The sequence below is a fragment of the Sinocyclocheilus grahami genome, unplaced genomic scaffold, assembly GCF_001515645.1.
Source record: "Sinocyclocheilus grahami isolate Dianchi unplaced genomic scaffold, SAMN03320097.WGS_v1.1 scaffold863.1, whole genome shotgun sequence".
Taxonomy (NCBI): domain Eukaryota; kingdom Metazoa; phylum Chordata; class Actinopteri; order Cypriniformes; family Cyprinidae; genus Sinocyclocheilus; species Sinocyclocheilus grahami.
The window spans coordinates 572557-591270 of record NW_015506042.1 but is presented as its reverse complement, the minus strand read 5'-3'; the positions used below and the strand labels follow the sequence as shown (position 1 = coordinate 591270).

The 18714-nt window shown below is 35.3% G+C and overlaps 1 protein-coding gene and 1 long non-coding RNA gene across 2 annotated transcripts in view; both read right to left on the bottom strand.

The window, feature by feature from the left end:
* Nucleotides 1-7971, bottom strand: part of LOC107563257 (uncharacterized) — a 27117-nt gene extending 19146 nt beyond the window's left edge. The window contains exon 1 of the long non-coding RNA XR_001606084.1: nt 7912-7971. This is a non-coding gene — a long non-coding RNA (uncharacterized lncRNA). The remainder of the gene's footprint in view (nt 1-7911) is intronic.
* A 6524-nt stretch (nt 7972-14495) lies between these two features.
* The window catches only part of LOC107563227 (ral guanine nucleotide dissociation stimulator-like 1), a 15879-nt gene continuing 11660 nt past the window's right edge, over nt 14496-18714 (bottom strand). Inside the window, exons 12-13 of the mRNA XM_016248039.1 lie at nt 17743-17857; nt 14496-15575 (exon numbers count right to left, since the gene is read on the bottom strand). Of these exons, the coding sequence (XP_016103525.1) occupies nt 15430-15575; nt 17743-17857 (261 nt within the window). The 3' untranslated portion in view covers nt 14496-15429. The remainder of the gene's footprint in view (nt 15576-17742; nt 17858-18714) is intronic.

The following is an 18714-nucleotide window of genomic DNA, read 5'->3' as shown; positions in this document are numbered from 1 at the left end:
GTAATCCACTGCGTCTTCAGCAGCTCAGATGTCGGGAGTAAATGACGACTGCTATGTTCATTATTACATCCAACAACCTCAATCGCTTAGGAGTCATTCTTGTCTACAACTGCTCCAGTGATGAAACAATGGCAGACTGATGACAGCTCACTCAGGGCGGGTCTAAGGTAAGACACCAGTCCAGTCTGTGCTGAAACGCTACTGTCAATCAAACTATCGTGGGAGGGGCCTGTCTGTGTGACGTCACACAGACAGACATCTGAGATCGACTCGATTTGAGAAAGGGGTAAAGATATGAGCAGATTAAAAAAAAAAACACTGGCTGGATTTTTATCATTATAGGGTGGTTGTGTACACACACTGCCAACACACATTTCTGTTCAAACAACTTGTAAAAGTGCATGTAGCATCATATGACCCCTTTAACAAATAGGACCTAATTGTAAAGTTTTACTATTTAAATTAATTACGCACAATGAAACTAATCTTTAAACAAAACGTTCAACAATTGTGTTGCATTTCCCAAGCAGTAAAAGTTGATTTCCTGAGTGTTGCTCACACTGATCTTCATTGAGGATTAAAAGGAAGAAAGGAGACGGAAATCTGGAAAATGCTAAATAAAGGTGATATTTTTCCATTTGATTTATGTCCAGACCGGCACGAACGTCAGGAGATGTTTCTCATTTGGTGGATGCAAATTACAGAGACTGCATCATCCCACAAGGGAGACTCCATTTATTTCAGTCCTGTGTGTGGAAACAATAGTACATTGGGACCAAATGTAGCGTTTTATTCCCAGTCATGTGGTTAGCAGAGGAACAAGATTACTTGGTTAGGTAGATTACACCAATCTTTGCAGACAAGACAAGTAACTACATGACGTTTCGACCGTGACCTATAAACACAGCACACTACTCCGCTTCAGCTAAAAATAAAACACTCGAACACGACTGATGTCAAATGGATTTTGAATAAATATGCATTGTGCACTAATTCAAATGCATCTACAAGTTGAAGGCAAATCAAGCAGGAATAACAGTTTTCAGATTTGTTTGAAACTGAATTGTTGATACAAGAAAGTCAACTAAATCTGTGCAGGTAACTCACGTTATGGTTGACGGCAAAAGCATTGATAAAGGTAACAGGAAAAGCAGAAAGAAGAAGGTGTGCTGATGGAGAGAAAAATAGAGAATGAGAGATAACAAAGGGCCACCACGTGAAGAGAGAGTGTGTGCTGTCTTCAGGCCATGTGCTGCTAGCAAGCGTGTGTGAGCGAGAGCGGTCAGTGAAAGCAAATGACTCCTACTGAAGGAGCCCCTCCACACACACACACACGCTCATGGTAAACGAAAGCACGGAAAACACATTAAGCCATCATCCAAGTGAGAGAATGGCAAGGATAGAAGTGGAAAGAAAACAACAGTGTTTTTCATCCTCCCCCCCCCTCCCCCCCCCAAGTGGGATAGAAATAGCACACATATACAGCGGCTGAGCTAATCTACACTGATCCGGGCACTGGGTGAAAGTTCAACCCGGCTCTGAGATGCAACGCCTCGGTAAATTCACACAGCAATGCTGGTGTTCATCATTATAGCTTGTATGCATAGAAGTGTGCTTAATTGTATTGAATGTGCACATGCAGTGTACTTCAAAAGTTTTTTTGTTTTGTTTTTAAACTGCTTGCAAATAATTTTAACATCAGTTAAATATAAGGCCACTTAAGTGTACTTAAGGTCCACTTTCATGATTATGTTCCTTAACGAAGGCTACACTTTTAAAGAGTGCACTTTATAGTAATGTCAAATATTTTTTTTTTACATTTCATATTTCAAGACAATAAAAATTATTTTGACATTTCATATAAAGATGAACTGGGTGGGTCAAAAAGCACTAAAGTTCAGCTAATTGCATTTAATAATGTAATCTATAATATGCTTTCATTTAATTGCAGTTTATAAATAAGTGTCTGAAAACATAAAGCTACATTCCGTTTGCACTTAAGTATATATTTTAAAGTATATTACTTCCATACTAAGTACTCTTTTTAAAAGTATACTAAATTTGACTTTTTGCACAAGAGTATATGCAGACTTTTTGTGCTTTCTCTGCTATGGGGGAATGCGTAAAACAGTAGTCGAAAAGTACCTGGATGACCTACTTCCACCCTAATTCTGAAGTGCGCATTCGATGGACACTTTACTATCCCATGAGGCCACGGGAGAATATTTATGAATGGCAGTGAAGCAATGCAACTGACTCTGGTAGGTCATGTGACAGTAACAATATGGCGGATGTAGTACATCCGAATTTCATTCATACTACCCATATTCATACTATATAGAACATACTTTTTTAACGGTCGTGAAGTAAATAAAAATTCAAATGCAGTACCTATACTCAGTATAGATTTCAGTACGCGATTTCTGATGCACCGGAAGACTCCATTACCGAATGATTCAGTGACTTTGGAAAAAATCGATTCAATGAATGAATCGATGGCACATTCAAAAAGACATGCACCTGTTTCGTCTATGAATGAAACTGCATTTTCAAACAAATTGGTTAAATGAACGCTCTACTGACTCACTCATAAAGATGATCACTTAACGCCACCTACTTTGTTTTCTTGTTCATGTTCAAATTATATTTGTGGCTTCATGCAAGGAATATTCCACGTTTCAGCATAGTATATTTTGCTTTGAGAAAAGAGCTAAATGTCCACATGTTATCTTTGAGGGAGACAATATGTCCCCTTTATCCCGGACATGTCCTGACCAAGATATCTAAATTGCCTAAAATGTACGGGTGTTTGGCTTTGTTTTTCTATTGTTTTCATCCTTGCTGAAATGACTGAAAAGTATTTTGACCAATAGCATGCAGGCATTGCACATAATTGACCTGTATTTGCAAGAGAACTGTAAACTAAATCAACTCAAAGATGCGTACATATATAAGCACGTCGATAGGAAAATAAATCCCTGCAAGAAAAAAATAGGACGTGGTCATTCTGTTCGATCATATTAGGAAATTATAAGGCATCTAAAGATATAATATGAGAAACATAGTTCGGCGCACTGTGAGCATTCATATTGAATCCTGTGCATCTAAAATGAGATTTTATGTTGGCAAATTGTACTTTTCAACAACAAGAATGTGGAAGAATCATGGGTTTAAGAGCAAGTCAATTGTGACAGAACTTGGTGAACTCTTCCTTTATAGGCTATACTTTAAAAGCATCCTTTGTCTGAATTTTGCCCTCTATCTGCTTTCATACTTGATTGATTTTTCACATGTATCATGAGGGCAAATATTAAGAGAGCATAGACATCATTGGCTGGCCCTTATTTCATCATTCCACGTTTACAGGATTTTAGGACTGACGTGACATCTCTAGGACATTTATCATCCTGTCTTTCAGCCGCTGAATAGCTGATTTGGTGGTGTGTTGTCATGTTGAAAGCTCCAGCCATCTTCCCATTTTCAACTTCCTTGCTGCAGGTTTTAGTTTTGCCTGTAATTTGTACCATCCATCTTCCTCTCTGCTGACAAGTGCTTCAGTCCCATCTTATAAGAAATACTCCCACAACAGGATGCAAACCTGATGATTTTAAGTTGGCTATATTATGAATTTGGTTTTCATCAGCTGTTCACTACAGCTGTTGATATTAGCCGAAACGCTGATCTGATTGCAGCAACTTTTGCATCATGGCCAATACATTTTATCACAGGGGTAAACAAACTTTGGTAAGCAGGCCACTGCTGGCATGGGAAAAGGTAAACACTGACACACAAGCCAAAAGACTGAGAGAAAAGACTAACTGAAGCTAAAAGGAACGTTTTTGCACCTTATTTACCCCTAAACGGTACATATCAGTACCTTAAAGAAACTAGTACTTATTCTACCTAAAGTGCACATATTAGTTCCCTTTGAAAAGGTATCGCCCCAGTGACAGTTTTGTAATTTTTTTCTGAGTGCGTATGTTGATATTTGATCATTTTATTTGGTTTAAAAAAATGTAGAAAAGTTACTTTGTAAATGAAAACGTTACTTCAATATATAAAATAAATAGGTTTTGTATAAAATATAATGTAAAGAAATTGTTGGGGGTATGGAAAGTTGAAATAAATGTAACATTTTAAATAAATCACTAAAATAAAAAAATAACCAAAATTATGAAACAATAAAAAGACCTATGCAAATGGTAAACATTCGAGTATATGAGGAAACATTCAATAATAACATGAAATATTAACATATAATACACACTACTGTTCAAAACATTGAGGTCAGTAAGATTTCTTTAAAAAAAAAAAAGAATACTTTTATTCAGCAAAGATGCATGAAATTGTTCGAATGACAGTAAAGACATTTATACGGTTACAAAAGATTTCGATTTCAAATAAATGCTGTTCTTTCGAACTTTTATTAATCAAAGAATCCTGAAAAGAAAGTATCATGGTTTATGCAAAAAATAAAATAAATTCAACATTAAAATAATTTTTGTTTTATTTTTGTAGCTTTGCATCACATAACTAAATTACATTTTAAAACATTACAATAAAAAATTGTTGTTTTAAATGGTAATATTTCACAATATTGCTGTATTTTTGATCAAATAAATGAACAGAAGAGACTTCTTTAAAAGAACAAAAAACTTAATTCATTTAAGTCTTCATAAGTATTTTCATAATTGAAGTGATTATTTAATTGCTAACATTTAACACGTGATATGATGCAGTACCATGGTATTGTTATTCACCAAACAGGGGTTAGGATGTTAATGTAGGTCAACTGCTCATTACTGTAATGGGACACATTGAGAACATATTTCCATGTGGATTAGACTTGCGTGTTTAAAACAATAAAATAAATTCAACATTAAAATCATTTTTGTTTTATTTTTGTAGCTTTGCATCACATAACTAAATTACATTTTAAAACATTACAATAAAAAATAGTTGTTTTAAATGGTAATATTTCACAATATTGCTGTATTTTTGATCAAATAAATGAACAGAAGAGACTTCTTTAAAAGAACAAAAAACTTCATTCATTTAAGTCTTCATAAGTATTTTCATAATTGAAGTGATTATTTAATTGCTAACATTTAACACGTGATATGATGCAGTACCATGGTATTGTTATTCACCAAACAGGGGTTAGGATGTTAATGTAGGTCAACTGCTCATTACTGTAATGGGACACATTGAGAACATATTTCCATGTGGATTAGACTTGCGTGTTTAAAACAATAAGATTTTCTTTTTAGGCCTTTTGATTGTGGGCTGTGACACTGTCCGCATAAGTACACATGCATAGAGTGAGTGTGTGTGTGTTGAACAAGGCTGTTCTTGCATGAGACTTATTTTCATGAGACTCACCCTGTGATTCAGCACTTTCTTTTGAACACAAGCTGACTCTCACTGCATACGTTTTGTGTCTGTGTGTGAGTTCCTGTTAAATGATTTTGGACAAAAGTATGTAATGATAAATGTGAGAGTGTTTAAACATAACAGTAATGTGTGTCTGTTTGCACATACACTTCCTTTATAAACACATCCACGTGCTTGTGTCTGTGCGTGCTTCCTTGTGAAAAGGCCATTTATCTCTCATAATAGAAAGTATGTGTCAGGTAAAACAAACATCGATTACAGGAATAGTCGCTGTGAGATTATTGACTTCCTATGAAGGCGGTAGGTCTATAAAACGATAAGGTCGATACGAAAACAATTTTATCACTATGATAAAACTTATCTAATTTATCTTGTAATGTTTTGGTGTTTTATATGGCTGTTTTCTTAAGGCTCTTTCCGGCCAGTCACAGTAAAGAGCCAATTAGGCTAAATGAAATATGGATTATAATAAAGTGAAATTATGAATGCATGCAAATGATAAATATGGAAAAATAAGAAATAGATATCAGTTAAAAGCGATATTTGATTTTGAATGGTCACAAATACCATATACATTTAGAGGCAGATGTCCACTTAATACTTAGATTAGAGATCAACCAGTATGGGTTTTTGGTTCTTGAATTATTACTTTTGGTCCTCTTAAAATCCATAGTGCACTACTGTTTAAAAGTCTGGGGTCACCAAGATTATTTTTAATTATTTTAATTAATACTTCCAAAAATGTATGAAAAGCGACAGAAAAGACACGTATAAAAAGAAAAGATTTCTATACAAACGAAAAGCTGCTCTTTTGAACTTCCTGTTCAAAGAATCATGAAAAACAATGAAAAAAAAAATCAGCTTTGCCATCACAGAAATAAATTACATCTTAAAATATATTCAAATAGAAACCATTCTTTAAAATTGTGATAATATTTAACAATTTTCACTGTTTTTACGGTATTGTTGAATCAAATAAATGCAGCCTTGGTGAGCAGAAGAGACTTCTTTCGAAAACATTAAACTGCAAACTTTTAAACAGTATTGTATGTGGTTATATCCTTGGATTATTTACATGTTTTGTTAAACCTAAAGTTTAGATCGGATTACATTTCAATAATTACAGTCAAAATAATCTGTTTAGATTATAACTTCCCATCTATACTGAGAGTGAACAATGTGGCACAATAAAACCAGAACATGGTAATCAAAGAAACACTAAAGCTTGATTTCATCATTCCAATTTTGTCACGTCACTCATTCAGTGTAGACACAGTAAAACTGTCAGAGCACTGGGTCTGATTAATCGTGGGGTGCTCCATATCCCCGTCCGCTCCCACGCTGCGGCCCACTCAGGGCCCGCCTGGGCCGGGCACGTTGCACTGACTCAGGACCTGCTCCTGTCTTGTCTGGCACAGGGCCTGGACTGAAAACCCCACAGACTTGCCAGAAAGTGAGTCAGTTTTTTCCACCCAGACACCCTGAACATGCTGGAATGCAGCGCTATTCTCTCTCATTGTCTCGAACTGTTTGACATTCTTTCTTTATTCTGTTTTAAAACAATAACATCACCTCTGCCATGAAGTTAATAAACTTCACTGACATGCACCAACGGTATTGAGGTTAAGACATTATCTCAGCACAAAGTGAGAAGCAAATATCCACATTCCAGAACAAAAATTAAGAAAAAAAGTTAAACGATAAGGGGAAACCCAGATGACAAAATAGAATTTCACCTAACTTGTAACTATATTATGTTGACATGTTCCCAAAAGGCTTTGTTTCCTGCCATCTAGTGGCCAAAATAGTTGTTTTTCATGCAGTGTGCCTTGATTAAAATTTTAGACACTCCTACAGAGTGCACTTTTTCTTTGTTTCTCTTTTATATGCGTTTAATCTGTTGTTTTATATCACTGCGTAACATCGGGACACCCTTTGGATTTATACAATACAACCATAAATGAACATTTTTAGGGTTCTTATTTATTTTTGGGCAATAAATTGCATGACTTTTCTAGTCGTTTCAATAAAGTGCATATACACATACACACGTGAGATCGAAGTGACCGTTATTACTGATACTGACGGAGTCTGTACATTGTCTCAAAGACAGTCACTTGCCGCCACCAACTGGCGTAATGATGTAACTGCAGAAAGAGTCACCGCAAACATGCAAAAGGCATTTCTAGTCAAAAGAAATACTTGAATATGAATGTTTACTCACACTTCTGAAATTCCTTGAGATTTCTAGGCTTTTCATAACTGTGAATCCTGCAGATAATTCCATTTGCCGTATTTAACACTCCTTTCTTATTGTACTACTACTACTACTAATAATACATTTTGGTATAATTTAGTGTTCAGGATTTGTCGAGACACTGAAATTTGGGCACAACTAAAAATGTCAAGTAGAAGCTGTGAGGCTGCAAAATATTGAAAACTAGACCTAGATAGCCTACCATTCATTGTTATAAGACTAAGTGATTAGATGACAACATGTGCATCCATCTCACTCACCTCTGCCACCTGCCAGTCTGCCTGGTTTTCATCCTCCTCCATTGCCTTTACTTGACCTGACAACATTAAAGCAAATATGTAAATGTAATAACAGTTCCCCAAAAACTAGGAAGAAAGCCTTGTCTAGACTCTGCCCCAGTATGAGTTGTGTCGAGCTATTCATTAGCCTGTTTGATGAAAAAAGATTAAATGTAGTTGCAATAAATGTGTTAAGAATCCATACAACTGCAGCAGTGGAGGACTATTATTCTGCTGCGTGATACTGCAGAAGAACTGGAGAAGGCACGGTTTGATCTTCGGTTGACCAATCAGCAGAAAGGGGTGTTTAATTCCCGCCCACGTGTAGAAATCAAATATTCAAGCTGTTTCTAAATTTTTCCACCCATGAACGAAAAACGAAAATTTAAGCAGAATTTTAATTTTTCGTTTTTTTGGGAAAAAAAACAAACAAACGAAAAGGGAGCCGTTTTCTCATTTTTCTACTTTCTAATATTAAATCAAAAAACGTATGATCGAATGATACACGGATTGAGCATCACTAGAGCTTTTCAATCAATCAATCAGACCCCTGTCGATCACTAAAGATCACGTGGTGATCAATTATGTCATCAAATGCCTAATGAACGATTTCCTGCCACTGCGTCTAAAATTTAAAATTAAAATTTACCAAAAAACGAGAGAATTTATAAGTTAGAAATATGAGCTAAAAAGTAATGAAATGTAAAATGACATGTCATACACACACACATACGTATATACATATAATCATATTTGATTTGATTTGACACAGCTCATATTTCTAACTTATATAAGTTATAATTTAGACTTTTTGTCTAAATTCTCTCTCTTTTTAAAAAAAAATTTAATTTTGATTTACCAAAGCATTTGTTTTTCTTAGGTGGTGGAAATTGGCTTCCATATTTAAGCCCTCTAGTCTAGAGGAATAATTTTTAATTGAAAAAAGTGTCGTATTATTCTATACTTTTATAACAAAAAGTTGACAAAGTCAGTTTCATCTACTTTAATATTATGAAATAGGCTATATGAGTGAAGTGTCTGTGCCTGACGAAGACTTGTTGTTCGAAACGTTGCAATAAACTTTTTTATGGAGCAGTTACATCAGTGTGCGGGCGTTACATTTGTTTTTTGCTTCAGTTTGTCTCTTTTGTCCTGCACCTGAGCCCTGTTTGGGTTTGTGGGATGTGTGCACCTTTTTTGTATTTTTGACTTTGAAATATATGAGTGGCTATCAATATACAAAGATGCTTATTGGATCTAGATCTAGTAGGGGCTAACTGACAGACACTTGACCCCTTCATTTGGGATGTGAATTCTGGATATTTTTTAAAACAAGGTACCGACAGTAATTCCTAGAACATTTTAAAACCACGGGCAGAGCACAGCAGTGTCAGAATCAGTGTCTAGGAAACCCAGACACAAAGCCTTTGCTTTTGGCTCAGTATTGTACATTAGTTAATCTTAGGCCAAAGCTTGTGCCATTTCTTCAGAATCAGAATCAAAAGCCTTTTCATGAATCTTTTAGTTCAGGTTTTCTTTATTGATTTCCCCACATGTGATCTGCTGAGTTCACTGATATCTCCATGCCATCCTAAACACATTACTGTGGCCAGGTCTTCAAAATGCAATACAAAACTGGATTCAAAACAGATGCTTTAATATTTGTTAATTTGTTTTGTTAATCATGGTTCAATAGAAGGCGGTTTAGGTGTCTACCACATTGGGCATGTGGATGCATTTTGCTAGTTGTAGAGACTGCTAGCATAATCAGTCATGGAAAGTATTTTCTAGCTCGTTTCAGTGCCATGATTGCCTCTTTTTACATCACATAAATCTGTGCATAACCATCTTAGTTCAACGTGTAGATTGTGTTTATTACAGTATGTGGACGGGCGATCATTTAATTTCTGTTTTACATTGAGATATGCAGAATATCAAAAGAAACGAAGGCACTGTTTTTCAGACACAAATGCACAAACCCATCAGTGAAATGTTGCAGGGTTCAGAATACACAAAACAAAATAAAATAGATCAATGCAAATTATTAAACAAATACCATCTTATTTTGTACGTTGCATTATATCTGAAATTTACAACAAACTAGTATAAATAAATATTGTATTACTAACATATCTATATTAAAATGCCTTTGAGTGCTAATTTAATTTGTCTTCTTTTCTACTATGCAAGAGCTTGTAAAAGTTTATCAAAGCAGACTGATTGTGGAGAGTCAAGTTACTTGAATTTGATGCTGATAAAGGAGAATATACAGTAAGACGTGGTATAAAAATATCCATTGAATGTTCAGTAAAGCTGCCACACTACACCATACAATAATAAATCAGAAATGATATTTTTTAAAAATGGATTCATCAAATGACATGTAAATGCAATCACACATGACAGTGGATGTGAAAGTGTGTCTCTGGAATGCCACTGCACCTGTTGGAGAGGCAGATGTCCACTTAATACTTAGATTAGAGATCAACCAGTATGGGTTTTTGGTTCTTGAATTATTACTTTTGGTCCTCTTAAAATCCATAGTGCACTACTGTTTAAAAGTCTGGGGTCACCAAGATTATTTTTAATTATTTTAATTAATACTTCCAAAAATGTATGAAAAGCGACAGAAAAGACACGTATAAAAAGAAAAGATTTCTATACAAACGAAAAGCTGCTCTTTTGAACTTCCTGTTCAAAGAATCATGAAAAACAATGAAAAAAAAAATCAGCTTTGCCATCACAGAAATAAATTACATCTTAAAATATATTCAAATAGAAACCATTCTTTAAAATTGTGATAATATTTAACAATTTTCACTGTTTTTACGGTATTGTTGAATCAAATAAATGCAGCCTTGGTGAGCAGAAGAGACTTCTTTCGAAAACATTAAACTGCAAACTTTTAAACAGTATTGTATGTGGTTATATCCTTGGATTATTTACATGTTTTGTTAAACCTAAAGTTTAGATCGGATTACATTTCAATAATTACAGTCAAAATAATCTGTTTAGATTATAACTTCCCATCTATACTGAGAGTGAACAATGTGGCACAATAAAACCAGAACATGGTAATCAAAGAAACACTAAAGCTTGATTTCATCATTCCAATTTTGTCACGTCACTCATTCAGTGTAGACACAGTAAAACTGTCAGAGCACTGGGTCTGATTAATCGTGGGGTGCTCCATATCCCCGTCCGCTCCCACGCTGCGGCCCACTCAGGGCCCGCCTGGGCCGGGCACGTTGCACTGACTCAGGACCTGCTCCTGTCTTGTCTGGCACAGGGCCTGGACTGAAAACCCCACAGACTTGCCAGAAAGTGAGTCAGTTTTTTCCACCCAGACACCCTGAACATGCTGGAATGCAGCGCTATTCTCTCTCATTGTCTCGAACTGTTTGACATTCTTTCTTTATTCTGTTTTAAAACAATAACATCACCTCTGCCATGAAGTTAATAAACTTCACTGACATGCACCAACGGTATTGAGGTTAAGACATTATCTCAGCACAAAGTGAGAAGCAAATATCCACATTCCAGAACAAAAATTAAGAAAAAAAGTTAAACGATAAGGGGAAACCCAGATGACAAAATAGAATTTCACCTAACTTGTAACTATATTATGTTGACATGTTCCCAAAAGGCTTTGTTTCCTGCCATCTAGTGGCCAAAATAGTTGTTTTTCATGCAGTGTGCCTTGATTAAAATTTTAGACACTCCTACAGAGTGCACTTTTTCTTTGTTTCTCTTTTATATGCGTTTAATCTGTTGTTTTATATCACTGCGTAACATCGGGACACCCTTTGGATTTATACAATACAACCATAAATGAACATTTTTAGGGTTCTTATTTATTTTTGGGCAATAAATTGCATGACTTTTCTAGTCGTTTCAATAAAGTGCATATACACATACACACGTGAGATCGAAGTGACCGTTATTACTGATACTGACGGAGTCTGTACATTGTCTCAAAGACAGTCACTTGCCGCCACCAACTGGCGTAATGATGTAACTGCAGAAAGAGTCACCGCAAACATGCAAAAGGCATTTCTAGTCAAAAGAAATACTTGAATATGAATGTTTACTCACACTTCTGAAATTCCTTGAGATTTCTAGGCTTTTCATAACTGTGAATCCTGCAGATAATTCCATTTGCCGTATTTAACACTCCTTTCTTATTGTACTACTACTACTACTAATAATACATTTTGGTATAATTTAGTGTTCAGGATTTGTCGAGACACTGAAATTTGGGCACAACTAAAAATGTCAAGTAGAAGCTGTGAGGCTGCAAAATATTGAAAACTAGACCTAGATAGCCTACCATTCATTGTTATAAGACTAAGTGATTAGATGTCAACATGTGCATCCATCTCACTCACCTCTGCCACCTGCCAGTCTGCCTGGTTTTCATCCTCCTCCATTGCCTTTACTTGACCTGACAACATTAAAGCAAATATGTAAATGTAATAACAGTTCCCCAAAAACTAGGAAGAAAGCCCTGTCTAGACTCTGCCCCAGTATGAGTTGTGTCGAGCTATTCATTAGCCTGTTTGATGAAAAAAGATTAAATGTAGTTGCAATAAATGTGTTAAGAATCCATACAACTGCAGCAGTGGAGGACTATTATTCTGCTGCGTGATACTGCAGAAGAACTGGAGAAGGCACGGTTTGATCTTCGGTTGACCAATCAGCAGAAAGGGGTGTTTAATTCCCGCCCACGTGTAGAAATAAAATATTCAAGCTGTTTCTAAATTTTTCCACCCATGAACGAAAAACGAAAATTTAAGCAGAATTTTAATTTTTCGTTTTTTTGGGAAAAAAAACAAACAAACGAAAAGGGAGCCGTTTTCTCATTTTTCTACTTTCTAATATTAAATCAAAAAACGTATGATCGAATGATACACGGATTGAGCATCACTAGAGCTTTTCAATCAATCAATCAGACCCCTGTCGATCACTAAAGATCACGTGGTGATCAATTATGTCATCAAATGCCTAATGAACGATTTCCTGCCACTGCGTCTAAAATTTAAAATTAAAATTTACCAAAAAACGAGAGAATTTATAAGTTAGAAATATGAGCTAAAAAGTAATGAAATGTAAAATGACATGTCATACACACACACATACGTATATACATATAATCATATTTGATTTGATTTGACACAGCTCATATTTCTAACTTATATAAGTTATAATTTAGACTTTTTGTCTAAATTCTCTCTCTTTTTAAAAAAAAATTTAATTTTGATTTACCAAAGCATTTGTTTTTCTTAGGTGGTGGAAATTGGCTTCCATATTTAAGCCCTCTAGTCTAGAGGAATAATTTTTAATTGAAAAAAGTGTCGTATTATTCTATACTTTTATAACAAAAAGTTGACAAAGTCAGTTTCATCTACTTTAATATTATGAAATAGGCTATATGAGTGAAGTGTCTGTGCCTGACGAAGACTTGTTGTTCGAAACGTTGCAATAAACTTTTTTATGGAGCAGTTACATCAGTGTGCGGGCGTTACATTTGTTTTTTGCTTCAGTTTGTCTCTTTTGTCCTGCACCTGAGCCCTGTTTGGGTTTGTGGGATGTGTGCACCTTTTTTGTATTTTTGACTTTGAAATATATGAGTGGCTATCAATATACAAAGATGCTTATTGGATCTAGATCTAGTAGGGGCTAACTGACAGACACTTGACCCCTTCATTTGGGATGTGAATTCTGGATATTTTTTAAAACAAGGTACCGACAGTAATTCCTAGAACATTTTAAAACCACGGGCAGAGCACAGCAGTGTCAGAATCAGTGTCTAGGAAACCCAGACACAAAGCCTTTGCTTTTGGCTCAGTATTGTACATTAGTTAATCTTAGGCCAAAGCTTGTGCCATTTCTTCAGAATCAGAATCAAAAGCCTTTTCATGAATCTTTTAGTTCAGGTTTTCTTTATTGATTTCCCCACATGTGATCTGCTGAGTTCACTGATATCTCCATGCCATCCTAAACACATTACTGTGGCCAGGTCTTCAAAATGCAATACAAAACTGGATTCAAAACAGATGCTTTAATATTTGTTAATTTGTTTTGTTAATCATGGTTCAATAGAAGGCGGTTTAGGTGTCTACCACATTGGGCATGTGGATGCATTTTGCTAGTTGTAGAGACTGCTAGCATAATCAGTCATGGAAAGTATTTTCTAGCTCGTTTCAGTGCCATGATTGCCTCTTTTTACATCACATAAATCTGTGCATAACCATCTTAGTTCAACGTGTAGATTGTGTTTATTACAGTATGTGGACGGGCGATCATTTAATTTCTGTTTTACATTGAGATATGCAGAATATCAAAAGAAACGAAGGCACTGTTTTTCAGACACAAATGCACAAACCCATCAGTGAAATGTTGCAGGGTTCAGAATACACAAAACAAAATAAAATAGATCAATGCAAATTATTAAACAAATACCATCTTATTTTGTACGTTGCATTATATCTGAAATTTACAACAAACTAGTATAAATAAATATTGTATTACTAACATATCTATATTAAAATGCCTTTGAGTGCTAATTTAATTTGTCTTCTTTTCTACTATGCAAGAGCTTGTAAAAGTTTATCAAAGCAGACTGATTGTGGAGAGTCAAGTTACTTGAATTTGATGCTGATAAAGGAGAATATACAGTAAGACGTGGTATAAAAATATCCATTGAATGTTCAGTAAAGCTGCCACACTACACCATACAATAATAAATCAGAAATGATATTTTTTAAAAATGGATTCATCAAATGACATGTAAATGCAATCACACATGACAGTGGATGTGAAAGTGTGTCTCTGGAATGCCACTGCACCTGTTGGAGTGGCTCGTCTTCTCACACACACACCATCATCATGCTGTAATCAAGAACACTGTGAACTCATGTGTTATCCACAGGCAGTCTCTACAGACACTTACCTTTAAAAAAAGTCTCATCCCAGGCCTCTAGGTGTATGACTGTGTTTCTATTCAAAGTTAGCGCATTATCGTACAGTGTATGTGGCTAGACTGTCTCATTATGGCAGTCAAAGAATGAGAGCTGAAGGTCATTGAGAAACTTTGCTTCATCCCATTATCACTGCACTGTATGTGAAGAATTCAAGAAGATGAAGTCTGTTATCTGTCTCTTGTCACTGAAAACAATTTAAAGCACCTGGGTTATGAATTCATGAAACTGAACGCATGATATTTGAGCTCTACAGTTAACATCATTGATGCTATTTATTTACTTACTTCATGTTTTATCATGCATGCATCATTAGTGCATGTTACTTAAGCAAACGGCTTGCAAATGCCGTCTCAAAGTCTTCATCAACTCCCAAGGTGAAATGTAGGCCAGAAATATGTCTTTTTTTCCTTTAAAATGACTTGTTTTCAATCTCAGACATCTCCATTTGTGTTTGAATGACTAGACAGTTTTCAGCAAGCGCAGAAAAGGTTTTCCAGAATCAGAGCTGAATCTGCTGTTATTTTGTGGCTCGTCCTGATGACAGTGAAACAGAGCGAATGAGTTGTTTCCGTTGGCCTTTTGGGCATCGACGTAGAACAAAGTCGTAGTTGGCTGATGTAGACATGGCATAATATACGTTGGCCTTTTCTGGAATATGCAGCTCTACAACAAAAATATGCACAAGAATTATAAACATTGTATATGTGCGTTATTTTTAATAAACATCAGAAGATTGACCTTACATTCATAGTTTTTATCTAAACATATACAGTGCACAGCATAAATGAGTACACCCCCTCTGAAACTTAACAAATTCAGCAATTACTCTTTGCTTAGAATACATGTTATGGTTTTTTAGAGATATAATATTCCAGCAAGTCTGCTTGATCAGTTACCAAAGAAGAATGTTAAAATTATTCAAGAAAATACAATTTTCTTATCAAAGTGATAAAATGTTGTGTTGCAAAAATGAGTACACCCTCCTGAAAGTTACTAAATAAAATTAAAAAATTCTGGTGTAAGGTTAAGGCAAGTATTGATCAACAGGTAAGTATGTTGAACCAAAACTGTTAAAGGCAAGTCATTTCTTGATAATTAAGTGTTATATGGCCCACTGAATCATACTCCGACTTAATGCTGACAACAATGAAACCACTTGAGAGAGAACCGTCAGGAGAATTATTTCTTAGCATAAAAGAGGACAATGGTACAATAGGAACACCAAAATATTGTTTTAAGTGTGAAAATATAGCCAAAGTAACACAGAAATTCAAAAACAATGGACTTGGACTTGGAAAAGGCCCCTGAAATAATCAGGTCTTCACTTAAGCTTTCATTTAGTAATGAGTGAGTTTTTGCTAGAAAAACAGCAGGAGAAACACTGTGAAAGTGTCTCAGAGCCGGCAAAAGCTGTGAAAAGTATGACGAGGCCTGCAGAAGTGACATGCATGTTTGTTTATCCACACCAGTACCGACTGTAGCCAAAGCACAATAAACTCATTTAGCTTTTTCCAAGGCCCATATTTACAAAATATAGACTTCTGGGAATCCATACTCTGGTCTCATGAGACCAATTCAATCATTTTGGATCTAACAGCATCCAAAATGTTCTGGTGTTGCTAGAGGAGGAGTACAGAGAGAAGTGCTTGGTACCCACAGTGACGTTCAGTGGTAGTAAAGCTCTTCTATAGGGATGTATGAGTGCTGAAGGTGTGAGGGAGTTGTACTTGATCAACGCTGGCATGAATTCACACACTACTGTGTGATGTAATACAAAAACCTGAAACTGAAGATGCTACTCTCTTCTCATTCCCTGCATTGTTGGGCTTTTTTTTTTAGCATGACAATGACGATATTCATTCTCCTGAGGTGAGAATCCTTCAGTGGACATGTATTTCACTCAACCTTAACACTCTTGAGCAGCTGTGGGGGATTCTGTAGAGACGAGCTGAGCAACACTCCCCATTAAAGACCAGAGCATTCAAGGTCGTCCTCCAGGAGTTAAACCATCTTATTTTGTACATTGCATTATATCTGAAATTTACAACAAACTAATATAAATAAATATTGTATTACTAACATATCTATATTAAAATGCCTTTGAGTGCTAATTTAATTTGTCTTCTTTTCTACTATGCAAGAGCTTGTAAAAGTTTATCAAAGCAGACTGATTGTGGAGAGTCAAGTTACTTGAATTTGATGCTGATAAAGGAGAATATACAGTAAGACGTGGTATAAAAATATCCATTGAATGTTCAGTAAAGCTGCCACACTACACCATACAATAATAAATCAGAAATTATATATTTTTTAAATTGATTCATCAAATGACATGTAAATGCAATCACACATGACAGTGGATGTGAAAGTGTGTCTCTGGAATGCCACTGCACAACTCGTCCTCCAGGAGTTAAACAGCACAGATGTGAACATTTGTCATGAACTTGAACACTCGGTGCCAAGAAGTGTCAGAGCAGTTTACCTTAAGTTCTGGAGGACATACTAAGTACTAGAATATTATACATTTTCTGAATTAAATTTAGGGTGTACTCATTTCTGCAATCCTTCATTTAAAAAAAAATTGGCTAAGCTTCTTATTTTACAGATATTAATGGCATGTATTTCTCTGTTTTTATTAAGAATATGTTTAATACATTTAAATTGATGCTATCTTTCTATGTATTATATTAGTGATCATTAAGAAAATACATCTTTTATATTTAATCAGAGGGGGTGTACTCATTTATGCTGTGCACTGTATAGTGGGTTTCAGAACTTTCTCTAATTTTACTAATGACCCATTTTATTTATTTCAATGAGTTTTCAGTACCTCTGCCTTGGGCCAGAACTTGTACGAGGGTGAAGTCCTGCTCACTAACATCCTCCAGGTTGTGTTTTTGCAGAGCTCTCTGGATCACCTGGGCCATCTTATCCTGACTGGTCAACTGAGCAAGAAATCATTTTATTTTTAAATCATAAAAGCCAGCTGAGAAAGAACAGAAACCATCCAGTTTTTGTTAAATATTTACAGAAACTTAATAAAAGAAATATTCCACAATCTTTAGTAGTTGATATTCAGCAGAAGAGGATATGAAAGTTTACTCAAAGAACAGGTTTTGAAAGATGTGGATTTAAGCACAAATGACTCCTAGATTTTCTCTGAATCATATGAACAGTTAGATTTATATTTAACAAAACACATTTTTTGATTATGCATTTGATGATGATGATGAAGTAGCTAATAAAGAAGGTGCTAAATTGCACCTATGAAAAGCATTTAATGCATTTTAGTAGGCTCTGTAATGAATACTAGTTAAGTTGAGTATCTAAAAGAAAATTTCCACTCCAGGACAGGACAAACCTGTCCTGGAGGCCCCCTGCCCTGCAACTTTTGTATGTCTCCCTTATCTAACACACCTGATTCCACTCATCAGCTCGTTAGTAGAGACTGCACGAACTAAATTGGGTGTGTCTGATTAGGGAGACATACAAAATGTGCAGGGCAGAGGGTCCTCCAGGACAGGTTTTGGAACCACTGTGGTAGAGCATTTGTTGCAAGTCAAATGAAATCTCGATGATAGTTTATTTCCATTATGATACTCTAAACAGCTGTTTTTTTTTCATAATAGCACATTTTGATTATATATTTACTAGTGCTGTCATACGATTAATCGTGATTAATCACATCCAAAATAAGTTTTTGTTTACATAATATATGAGTGTGTACTGTGTATATTTATTATGTAATATATATAAATAAATACAAACACATGCATGTATATATTTAAGAAAAATATGTTAT